Raw genomic sequence first — 12,755 nt, 5'->3', positions numbered from 1 at the left:
CCATGCATAGTTCGAGCCCCACGTGGGGCTCTGTGCTGACAGCTCAGAGCCTGGAGCCTGCTTCGAATTCTGCATCTCCCTCTCTCTCTGCCCCTCCCCCACTCACGCTCTGTCTCTCTCTCTCATGCTCTCTCAAAAATAAACAAACATGAAAAAAAAAATTTGTTTTAATTGCCAAAAAAAAAAAAAAAAAAAAAAAAGAACCACTGGCCAAGGTCGACAAACTGGGAGGACCTATTTACTCCCAGAGTTGCATTAAACCTGACAAAGCCGTGAAACACTGCAGTGAAATAGAAAGTACTGATCTGAGTTCTGGTAGCAAATCCTACCCTCCATAAAGTAGAGAAGCAGAGAGGCTCACTGAAATGGCCTTCAGCTATAATCACGGGCAAGGTCTATCACCCCAGGCTGTCAAGAAACCCAGCTTCAGAACAGGGATCCCCTCGCTGCTGGCTCCTAAGGGTTGCCAGGCAGAATCCCTTCGAGGCCAATGTTCCTTCCTATCACTCACAAGCAAGCTGGAAAAAGGCTGCCTTTTCCAATTGCGTTCCTTTCTCCCCGGGCTCTCCAGCCGGTGAGTGGATGGAACGTTTTCAGGGTTTGTGTTTCCCTGCACTGCTCACTTTTGAAGCTCCCTTGTCTCTGAATAATTGTCTTAGCTCAGCAGCTGCTATTGAACAGATTCCAGCAGTTCAGTGCTGACAGAGCATCTAATGAACTTCAGAGTGTTCTGGGAGGCTACTCTGGAATCCACCTTTGGACCTGTCTGCAGAGCGGGCTCAGCATGCTCCAGAGTCAGGGGCTGAAACCCCAGAGCAAGCCCTTAGCCTCGGCCCCAGCACTGTGCTCCGGAAGGCACAAAATGGTAGTTTGTCCTACAGGTTACCAAGCAAACGTGAGTTCCTTTCTGGGTGCTTCCAACGTTATGTGATCTGGTCGACTATTCTGAGTAAATTCTGAGTCTTTCTCAGAGCCCCGTCTCTTAACCTCAATGATGATCAGTGGTAGAAAAAAATCTATTTACTCATTAATATATATGGTCAAGCTACTGGCTACTAGCAGTTTGAGTTTCTGTTATCAAACTGAAAGTAATACATCATTCATTCATTCATCCAAATGTTCCAGGAAGGCAGGGAATTTTGTCTGTAGTTCATCACTTATTTGTGGAATAAATCACTGCCCACTTTGTCCGAGGTGCTGTCATTGTGCTAAGAATGCAGCAGAGTGGACAGGCCTCAAGGACTTTGCAGTCCAGCAGGAGTGGGTGTGTGTGTAAAACTCAAGGTTTTTACGCAAGATACTATCTATAGCAGTGTTGATGGGGATAATAAGTTAAATTTGTGTTCTTTCCTATATTTAGTGCTGTCTTTAGTACTTAAAAATAATTTCCTGTGTGGGGTGCCTGGGTGGCTCAGTCAGTTAAGCGTGTGACTTCGGTTCAGGTCATGATCTCGCAGTTTGGGAGTTCGAGCCCCACATTGGGCTCGCTGCTGTCACCGGGGAGCCTGCTTCAGATCCTCTGTCCCTGTCTTTCTCTGATCCTCCCCTGCTTGTGCGCTCGCTCGCTCTCTCTCTCAAAAATAAATAAAAATAATAATAATAATTTTCTGTGGGCAAATCAAGGCGGACTTCACCGGCCAATTAGCATCAGCTCATTTACTGCCACTTGCTGAGGACCAGCTAGGCGCCAGGTACGGAGGTGGAGACGACAGATTCAACAGGAAGCCAATCCCAGCCGATGTGCTGAGTGGGGATTAGAATCCAGCCGGGGAGATGGGCAATGAGTAAGTTTTTACAGGGGAGTACTGTCAGCACGGTGCAAAATCACTAGGTCGGGAAACGACATGTATGGTGCAACAGCACAAATGAGTAAGAGTGAGGGGAGGGGCGGGGGGGGGGAGGACGTTCTGGGCAAAGGGGGCTGCAGGGGGGAAGGCCCTAATGAGGAGGAAGGTGGGCACATTCGATGAACCAGAGGAGGCAGCAAAGGAGGAGGGTAGCCCTAAGCGGGCTGGAGAGCTGGGCAGGGGCACATCCTCTAGGGTCCTGTAAACCTCACTGACGAGTCTGCGTTTCATTCTACGGGAATCAGAAGCCCCTGCCCAGACTTGAGGTGGGGCTTCTATGGTCCCACAAGGAGGCATTGTGGCCGACAGGGGGGAAACAGGTAGGTGGGGGTCGGGAAGGGCACAGTGGATATTTAAGCAGATGAAGGGCAGAGGTGACGTGGTCAGTGCTCTTTTTGGAAGCTTCAAGATCACAACCCTGTGTGCCTTGAGCAATGGGAGGCTGTGCCCTTTGCAAACCCCCCAGGAACTAGTCATTGTCAGGATCAGGCCTGTCTCCCCTATCTCTTGCTTTAAACTGCTGCCTTCTTATACCCAGGCCACCGTTCCAACATTCCTTTTCAGAGATTATCACCAACTTCAGTCCTTAAACTGAGCCCTGAACATCTCCCACCTGTCCCTTAGATAAGCCAGTTCAGAGCCCTCTGGGGTCACAGGGGTCATGTGACCCATTTGATAGACTCACAGACATCTGTGGCCAGAGAGGATGTGGTCTTTCCAGTGACTTTGTGAAGAGGGACGTGTGGGTCTTTCACAGACACACTGTAAGCAACCTAGATGCCATTGAATCTGCAGGCTGTCCCCTTGCCAAGGACAACAGTCGAGATGGGCCAATAAAACAATCATGGTAATGGTCAATCCATAACCCTCCATGCTTCCCAAGGGACGTTTCATTCACTTTAAACCTGACACAAAGGCATGAAAAATGAGGGCAGGACAAACTCTGAAAATACTGTAGTGTGGCTGATTACAATCTGCTTTCTCCATTTTTTTTTTTCTTGATTTCTTTTCTTCTGCTTATTTCTGTCTCCATCCACACAAAAGGCCTTTCTCAACCATTTGGTTATCCTTAGCTCCATGCTCGTATTTAGGGGATATCATTAAAGTGCCCAGTGGAAGTTCTGAGTGTGAGGCCAGAGTTTGTCAGCTGGTGGGACCTTAATTCCAGGAGGAGAACCCCATCCCGGCTCTGGTGGAATTGTGTAGTTTGTGAGACAAGGTCCTATCCTGTCTATCTCGTTAGCCACAAGATTCCTTGCCTCCAGAACATAGTAAGTGCTCAATAAATATTTGATGTTATTATTCAACCTCTGGGACCCTCAGTTTTCTCATCTGAAAATTGGGGATAAAAAATATTCCTCTGGCAGTTTCCGAGAAGAGAGAGTATATGTAAACCCCTGGCACAGTGCTTAGAGTTTAGCCAATTAGTTACAAATAATAACAGGTGGCAATCATTGTCATCATTACTTCTAGGGACAACAGGGCAGCTGTTTCATGACCATCTGTGGTCACAGTGGCCAGGCTAAATATAGAGGCAAAGCATAGTACTTGTCGAGAGGCCATTTATATTTATTTATTTTTTTCAATATATGAAGTTTATTGTCAAATTGGTTTCCATACAACACCCAGTGCTCATCCCAAAAGGTGCCCCCCTCAATGCCCCTCACCCACCCACCCCTCCCTCTCACCCCCCATCAACCCTCAGTTTGTTCTGTTTTTAAGAGTCTCTTATGCTTTGGCTCTCTCCCACTCTAACCTCTTTTTTTTTTTTTTTCCCTTTCCCTCCCCCATGGGTTCCTGTTAAGTTTCTCACATAAGAGTGAAAACATATGGTATCTGTCTTTCTCTGTATGGCTTATTTCACTTAGCATCACACTCTCCAGTTCCATCCACGTTGCTACAAAAGGCCATATTTCATTCTTTCTCATTGCCACGTAGTACTCCATTGTGTATATAAACCACAATTTCTTTATCCATTCATCAGTTGATGGACTTTTAGGCTCTTTCCATAATTTGGCAATTGTTGAGAGTGCTGCTATAAACATTGGGGTACAAGTGCCCCTGTGCATCAGTACTCCTGTATCCCTTGGGTAAATTCCTAGCAGTGCTATTGCTGGGTCATAGGGTAGGTCTATTTTTAATTTTTTGAGGAACCTCCACACTGTTTTCCAGAGTGGCTGCCCCAATTTGCATTCCCACCAACAGTGCAAGAGGGTTCCCGTTTCTCCACATCCTCTCCAGCATCTAGAGTCTCCTGATTTGTTCATTTTGAGAGGCCATTTATTATAGTAAAAATCAACACAGCAAGGAGGAGCCTCGAGATGACAGCCTTTGACTTTCAGTGTGTAGAAAGTCCAAGGACACCAGCTTCAGTTGTGACTGAGGAGAAAGGTGGGTGGTGGCACTGCATCACCAAAGAGCTCTGTGGAATGGCCATTCCCGCGGAATGTTCTTCTGCTCTGCTCAATCTATTAGGAGCAATTTAGCAGCAAAGGCACTGGAGGATGGTAAAGAGTTTGCTGAGACTCCCCCAGCCCCGGCTCTCTCCCATACAGCAGGCAGGTTGATGGATCGTCTCATTTGGAATGGTTTTTAAATAGATGTCTATAGTTAAAAAACAAAACAAAACATTCAAACAAAAAGATTTCAAACAGTACAAGAGGGTACTTGCAGAAAGATCAGAATTGACCTGAAGCTTTGAGGGTGTTAGGAATGTTAACCTTTCCAGGGATCCAGAAGGACCAAGGCCCTGTCAGTTTCAACATGTGACTTCCACATGGTGGCAGTTAAGGTCACCCTGGGTGTTGATATCCAGCAGGCAGATGGAGAGAGCGTGGAGGTAGGCGGGGTTGGTTTTAAATGAGCCAGGCCTAGAAAAGACAGGTATCACTTCTGCCCACATTTCATTGGCCAGAATTAGACTCTCTGACCTAGACTCATACTAGAAATTGTCCTGGCTGGGCAGCTGCTTCCCACAACTGGACACTGTGGAAGAAAAGCAGAAACCTTTGATGGGCAATTAGCTGTTATCTGCCGTAGATGAACTGGAGAATTATATCCTCATTTATATAAGCTTCGGGAGTCTGACTTTCCTCTTCCCTCTCTTCTGCTTTTCCACTCGTCTTTTGTCAAAGGCAAATTTGTAAACTATGGAAAACTATTACCTGCTAAGAAAATGGACACCTGTTGGCGGCTGGGTGGCTCAGTGGTTAAGCATCTGACTTTGGCTCAGGTCATGATCTCACGGTTCGTGAGTTTGAGTCCCACATCAGGTGAGCTCAAGCCCCACTTCGGGTGAGCCCCCCTTCTCCCTCTCTCTCTGACCCTCACTCACTTGCACACTCTCTCTCTCAAAAAAAAAAAGGAGGTGGGGAGAACCTGGGTGGCTCAGTTGGTTAAGCATCTGACTTCGGCTCAGGTCATAATCTCACAGTTTGTGGATTTGAGCCCCTCATCAGGCTCTGTACTGACAGCTCGGATCCTGGAGCCTGCTTTGGATTCTGTCCTCCTTTCTCTGCCCCTTCCCCATTTGCACTGTCTCTGTCTCTCAAAAATGAATAAACATTATAAAAATTAAAAAAAACAAACATGCGTATCTTTGACCCAGGAACACTTCTAAGCCCATTTCCTAAAGAAATCAGTGGTTAACTCTCACAGTGCATGTATGAGGATATTTATAATAGTGACACATTGTAAGCAATCTAGATGCCAACAGATGACAGCAGAGAGCTGTTTACACTTCAACGATGCCTCCATACAATGGAATACAGGTGTTTAAAATAATTGTGTAGATACCCACAAACACAAAAATATGTCCATGTTATGAAAAAGTAAGACTCTTAAGCAGTATGAATTTTTTTTTAATAAATTGGTTACTTGTAGCAAAAGCTGGAGGACATACCTTAAAATGTTTAGTGTTCATTCCTGGGGAATATGGCTGTGCGTGTTTTTCATTTTCTCCTGTTACACCTTTACATGATGTCTTACTGTTTTATCATTAGAAAAAACAGTGAAGCTATTTTCAGCTTGAAACAAACAAACAGAAAAATGTAGATAAAGGCAATTGGGGCTTAGGTGACTGAAAGTGAGTACGCGAATCAGGCCCGGCCTCCCCAGACCCTGTGTGTTGGGCCTGTCACCCGACACTCAAGTCGCTATCACCAGCACTTTTCTCTGTTGAAGTGACTGGCTTTTGTCCCGCCAACCCCAGGTTATAATGGGAGAGGAAAATAGGCCTCAGGGCAGTCGGCGGCAGCCCCAACCCGCAGTGGGCCCCGTCGGTGAGGGTGAGTCGGTGGGCTGGGGCTCACCCTGCCTCCGGCCTCTTCATGGGGAACACCATCAGGGCCCTGGTGGCCTTCATCCCTGCTGACTGCTGCCAGAACTACGTGGTCAGAGATCTCCGGGAGATGCCCGTGGACAAGATGGTAGATCTGAGTGGGACCCAGCTACGCCATTTCCCCGGGCACGTGTGCTCCTTCCGGGAGCTGGTCAAGCTCTACCTGAGTGACAACCACCTCAACAGCCTGCCTCCTGAGCTGGGGCAGCTGCAGAATCTGCAGATCCTGGCCCTGGATTTCAACAACTTCAAGGCTCTGCCCCAGGTGGTGTGTACTTTGAAACAGCTCTGCATCCTCTACTTGGGTAACAACAAACTTTGCGACCTCCCCAGTGAGCTGAGCCTGCTTCAGAATCTCCGGACCCTGTGGGTCGAGGCCAACTGCCTCACCCAGCTGCCGGACGTGGTCTGCGAGCTGAGTCTCCTAAAGACTCTGCATGCCGGCTCCAATTCTCTGCGTCTGCTGCCAGGCCAGCTCCAGCGCCTCCGAGAGCTGCGGACCATCTGGCTCTCAGGCAACCTGCTGACTGACTTCCCCCCCGTGCTGCTGCACATGCCCTTCCTGGAGGTGATCGACGTGGACAGGAACAGCATCCGTTACTTCCCCAGCCTGGCCCACCTGTCGAGTCTGAAGCTGGTCATCTATGACCACAATCCCTGCAGGAACGCACCCAAGGTGGCCAAAGGCGTGCGCCGTGTGGGAAGATGGGCAGAGGAGACGCCAGAGCCTGACCCCAGAAAAGCCAGACGCTACGCCTTGGCCAGGGAGGAAAGTCAGGAGGGAGAGGCACTTGTCCTGCCTCCTCTACTTCTTCCTCCCAACTCCTGAGGAGCTTCAGTCATAGGTCAACGCCAAGGATCCGACTCCAGCATCTTCTGGAGATCTCTCCTTTAGAGGGTACAGGATTGCTCTGGGACACACGGGATGCTCTGCCAGTGGGTAGTGATGGAAGTCCAAAGAAATGCCTCACTCACATTAAGGGAGAATTTCTGGCCAACATTTCTCCCAAAGTGAAGTTGGGTGCTATGGCTGGCCTCACTCTCTGCAAGCAAATCAGCTCCTCCAAATAGGTATTTTGCAACATTGAAGAGTACGAAGGGCTAGGACATTCTGTCCTTCTCTACTCCACAAGCGGCTGGTCAGGATGCTCATGAACTCTTCAAATAAGGTATTCTTTAGTAGAATTCACCTGAGAGTTCAGGTGGCCTGGCTCCAGCCCTTTGCAGGATATATTTTACTAGGAATGACCTTAAGTGATATGAAAATAGGGACAAATTCAGGCCTCTTACAAAAGACATTTCTACCTAGTCAGTCAGACTCTCAGACTCCGTGCTGTTGCAAAGGCTCAAGATGAAGCTTTTCCCCTGCAGTTGAGTGAATGCTGAGAGGACCTCTGATAGAAAATGCCTCCTGGTGGAGTACGGCTGCCACCTTATACACTTGACAGTGGTTCATGCTGATTTAGCTGGTTTTCCCTAAAGGTCAAGGTTTGACCCCAGGTCTGCTCTCAACTGCTTACTGTCACTATAATACTACAAGTCCTCTAGAAAGTAGAACCTCTTGTTGGCAATGTGGTCTTATTAAAATTGAGCCTAGTTGTAACCTGCCTGCCTCCGTAGAGCCCTCCCGTTTATTCACATTTACGAAGAACTGAACTGAATCCCCTTCCGTGGAGGGAAACCACTTTCCAGGATATTAGGTTAAAGGTAGCAGGTGAGAAATCTGTTTACTTGAAACAAGCATTTGGAAATCTGCGTTGAAGGTTGTGGTATATATAAGACACTTCTGCCTCTAGCCTCAGCTTCTTAGCCTTTATTTGGATTTGATTTTTCTAGATAGGGCCTTTTGATGGTCAGTGTACAAGCTTAGACATTTTGGCCATTTTTTTAGAAGTAAACTGTGACCTTTTCTTCTTCCCACGAATACATCAACCTTAAAGATACTGCTGTCTGTGGATGATTTAATAACAGTCATGTTCTTGAACCCACAAGGACACAAAAAGTGTCATAACTAAAACTTACATGTGTTTGGCTTGTAAAGTTACTTTTGCCATAAAAGCATCTTAACTCAGCAAAGTTTGGTTCTAGAATGACGTTACCCAGCAGACTATTTTCATGTTTTCCTACCATAAATATTTCTTGCTAAACCACCTCCCAGTCTATAGAATATCTGCAACCCACTGATTAGCCTGCTAACAGATCCCTTTAATCTTAAATGTTACAGGTTTTCAAACATTTAACTCCTTTCGTAACGAGTCCAGATTCCCATTACATAGCTAGGATTTATAGTTTATTTTTTCATGCCTAATGACAAACAAAACTATACTGTTGATGCTTAAAACTTTATGCTAACAGAATTGCCTCCGAACTGGGTCCACAGCCAGCCTTACAGATGGCTCAGACTTTTACCTTTGACCCTGTCTTCCTCCTCCAAAGATTAATGTGCCCATCTCTTCCAGTACAACTGTAGGCTAAAGCCATATAACAGCATGAAGCCAACAGATCTAATGAGCTAAGTGGTCTGAATCAAATGTCTAATGGTAAACATTTGGCACACAAATGGTTTTCTTCTAAAATAATACAGAACATTTCCCAAACAATGGTTAAATGCTCAACACTGATTTTGCTATCCAAAAATGTTTTCACTATAGGGTTTCAGTCAATCTTATAAAAAAAATAACCATGTAAATGTATATTAACATTTCCATACCTCTCTGATGTTTTCTTGAAATTCTGACATAATTACAAAGTTAAAAGGGGGAAATGAAGCACCAAATGTAACTTTACTCCTAATTTTAAAAGCCCTGAAACACGAAATGTTATGCACCAGAGAAATTTATACAGAATTTTATTTAGCTTCTCTAAATACAAATGATGCCCACTAAAATCTTTTATCTGAAATGCAACATCACTAACAGTTCATAATTTTACACTTAAAAAGTGGGCTTGCACCCTAAAAATCAACTATATGCAAATTTTAACTAGAAGCACATATCCTACACACAGTAACACAGCAGTGTAGTATGATGGTAAAGAGCATGGCCTTTCTAACTACGTGAGTTCAAATCCCAGCTTTGCCATTTCCTAGTCACTTACCATCTGTGTGTCTCAGGTTGCTCATCAGTAAAATGGCAAATTTCCATCTTTGAAGGCACTGTAAGGATTAACCAAATTACTGTGTAAAAGGCACATAGAATAGTGCCTGGCAGGTGACAGCTAATGTTTACGTAACATGTCCTTTTTATGAAGTGTTACACCATGCAGCATGGCATTTCTACTTACAAGCAGTCTAATTCTTTGGTTGAAGGGAAAAACATGATGCTAATAGAACAAAAAGGCCTTCTCTGGCTCGGTAAAATTTCCAGCAACAGTATCTATAGTCTTGAATATAAGAAAAAGAACAACAATGTGGTGAAATGCTTCTGGCTTATCTAACTGGGAAAATACACCAACATGATTACCAAGGATTTATTCAATTTCTAAATGAATGTTCTTTGCCCTTTTCCTGTTACTCTAGAATGTGCAATATCACCAAGGTACATACTTGGAAAATGTGACTATTTCTTGACACAAAACCCATGTATCCTGAGAGGCAGGAGGCATGGGAATCGAAGACATGGGCATGTGTCTGCTGGACATTACTCTCTGCTTTTTGTCACTGTATATATACGCCCTATAATCTCACTACTGTAGAAAGAGTATTAATGCTATTTATAAAACTTAAATTTACATGCTTTTCTTCCTTTCTAGAGGATCCACTTCTGCAGAATAGGAAACAAATTTTGAATCCTCAGTGCCTAGTATAATTCTTCCACGTTTACCTGGATTTTGGAGATTTTATCAAGAGCCAGCCCACAGGGTAGGGGGACAAACATTTATGGAGCACATCTGTAGGGCAGTCAGGTACTATCTTCAGAGTCTTGTGTAAGTTAATTCATATAACCTTTTCAATAAACCTTTGAAAGAAGTGTTAGGTGTTGTTCAACTTAAAAATAAGAAATCTGATGGGGCGCCTGGCTCAGTTGGTTGAGGGGCCGACTTCAGCTCAGGTCATGACCTCCTGGTTCATGAGTTTGAGCCTTGCATCAGGCTAGGCTCTCTGCTGTCAGTGAAGCCCACTTCAGATCCTATGTCCCTTGCTCTCTGTCCCTCCCCCACTCGTGCTCTCTCAAAAATAAATAAAACCTTAAAAATAAAATTAAAAAATAAGAAATCTAAAATCTGGTTTGTCCTTATTATTTTGACAACCTGAAACATTCTATAGTAATTCTATGATTAAAAAAAGTTAAGTCCTCTTTACACTTTTACTGATGTTCTAATACACTAGAATAGGTACAAGACAAGGCAGACTTTAAGAAAAGGACTTTGGATAAGAGTATTCTGTTGACTTTTATCAGAGCAAGAAAATGCATTTTATCCTGGCAAGAAAATGCAAGAAAATGGAGAGACCTCAGCAAAGAACTACCGCTGGGCAACATTGGGAGAAGAGGGGATTCAAGATAATACTGAGGCAGCCAGTGTAGCAATTGCCACCCGTGAGGCTAGATGAACAGGGAAATGTTACCTTCACCTATTAAGAGCTAAAAGGCATGAAAAAAGAGGCTACCAGGGGTGTTGGGGAAGCCCTGTTGGTTAAGCGTCTGACTCTTCTTGATTTCGGCTCAGGTCATAACCTCCCGGTTTGTGAGACTGAGCCCCACATTGGGCCCTGTCCTGACAGTGCGGAGCCTGCTTGGGATTCTTTCTCCCTCTCTCTGCCCCTCCCACGAGTGTGTACACACTCTCTCTCAAAATAAACTTTAAAAAATAAAGGCGGGGAGAAGATCTACCAGCGAGGCTGTAGTGGTAGGTCTCACAGGGATGCAGTCATCTCCAAAGAGCAAGCTACGCAAGAAGAAAATACCGAATGCCTATCCCCATGTCCTGCCAGTACCTCCTGAGTTAAACCATAGGAAGGTGTGAGACAGTCAGTAAAGGTTAAGTGGGCCCATGGCCTCCCAGCAGGCAAAGAATGGATCCTGGCTTAAGGATAATAAAAGAATTACCAGTATACATATTATCCTTCAAAGAAACACTGAAAGCTACCTAGATTTTTAAAAATTATTTTAGTTTTAGTCAACACATGCGTACCTAGAATGGATTTAAAAACCCTAAATACTCAATTTTTTATATAGGTACTATTCCAAACCTCTAATTCCATATCACAAAAATTTTGCAAAAAACTGCTTCCATATTCAGTTTGAGTTAAAAGAAACTCTATCCTAAAACTGTTAGAGGAATTATAGAGGGGCATAGGTTGCTATTTTACCTCTGAAAGTGAAAAGACATTAAGATTTGTAAACTTGAGATAATCTCGGTTTATGAATACATCTGTAAGGGCTTCAAAGCATATGAATTCAAAGAGGTAAAGAGGCATGGGTTATTCTTGGATGTAACAATGAAGCTCCCATGTTTCTACCTCTTTTTAGATTAACATTTATTGTTGTATTCTTTTTAAGACCTTTAGAGAAAACATGCCCAAGTATCCTTAAAGATCAAGATCTTACTCCAGGGTATCTAGTACCTCAAGACAGATATTTAAACCCACTTCCACTGAAACCTGTAGGTTTTCTTGGTCATGATATGCTCACTTGTTCCACCTGAAAACTGATGTCATGATGTGATATACTAAAAAAAAAAAGATCAGTGCAATTCTCTTTGATAATCTCAGGAAAAGTCCCTCCTTTATGTGAATGTTAGAAGACATAAACTAGTACCAAAACAAAGAAAACCAAGTTTTCCTAGTTTCAGTAGCTTCTACAAAAGTAGTATTAAAATGTGGAGACAAACTTTTTAGACAAAAACAAAACAGGTTGGGAGCACCTGGCTGCCTCAATCAGTAGAGCATGTAACTCTTGATCTCATGATCATGGGTTCAAACCCCACGTGGAGCCTACTTCAAAAAACAAAAACACAACAGAAACAGGTTATTTTATCAGTGTTTCCTTGAAAACCCTTTTGCTCTTCTATGGGAATAAAATGTCTCTCCATTAAGCTAGCACAGATACCCTGTAAAAACTTATAACCTACTGCTGCACTTTATTTCTTGGGCATTCTACTATATACCGATGCATTAAAATAACTTCCAAAACTAAATTCACTTTTAAACCATTAACTAAGTACATACCTATCCCCATTCTCTCTCCTCTCAGCCATTTGCCAAAACCAAAAAGCATTAACAAAACAACAATCAGTAATGCTTAAATCTAACCACATCCATATTCTTTAAGAGGATATTACCCTTTAAAGCATCAAAAGTCCTTGAGAAGCAGCTTGTAACAAGCAACTTTTAAAATAGAGGACTCTTTCAGGACACCTGGGAGGCTCAATCGGTTAAGAGGCCGACTTCGGCTCAGGTCACAATCTCATGGTTGGGGAGTATGAGCCCCATACCGGGCTCGCTGTCAGCACAGAACCTGCTTCAGATCCTCTGTCCCCTTCTCTCTCTGGCCCTCTTCTGCTCACGCACTCTCTCAAAAGCAACATTTAAAAAGTAAGTAATATAGGACTCTTTCAAACTTGAAATAATG

At 44.2% G+C, this 12,755-nt stretch overlaps 1 protein-coding gene across 1 annotated transcript; it reads left to right on the top strand.

The window, feature by feature from the left end:
* The first annotated feature begins 6,028 nt into the window (after positions 1 to 6,028).
* LRRC10 (leucine rich repeat containing 10) lies at positions 6,029 to 7,103 on the top strand. Its single transcript, XM_045464256.1, has one exon. The coding sequence runs from the start codon at positions 6,176 to 6,178 to the stop codon at positions 7,013 to 7,015; it is 840 nt and encodes a 279-aa protein (XP_045320212.1). The 5' UTR covers positions 6,029 to 6,175; the 3' UTR covers positions 7,016 to 7,103.
* The last annotated feature ends 5,652 nt before the right edge of the window (positions 7,104 to 12,755 follow it).

Source organism: Leopardus geoffroyi, chromosome B4 (assembly GCF_018350155.1).
Source record: "Leopardus geoffroyi isolate Oge1 chromosome B4, O.geoffroyi_Oge1_pat1.0, whole genome shotgun sequence".
Lineage (NCBI taxonomy): Eukaryota > Metazoa > Chordata > Mammalia > Carnivora > Felidae > Leopardus > Leopardus geoffroyi.
Note: the sequence above shows the minus strand (reverse complement) of the source record. Positions and strands in the feature narration are given on the sequence as shown.

Coding starts and splice junctions, on each gene's coding strand:
- LRRC10 (XM_045464256.1), top strand. CDS start 6,176: ATGGGGAACACCATCAGGGCCCTGGTGGCCTTCATCCCTGCTGACTGC.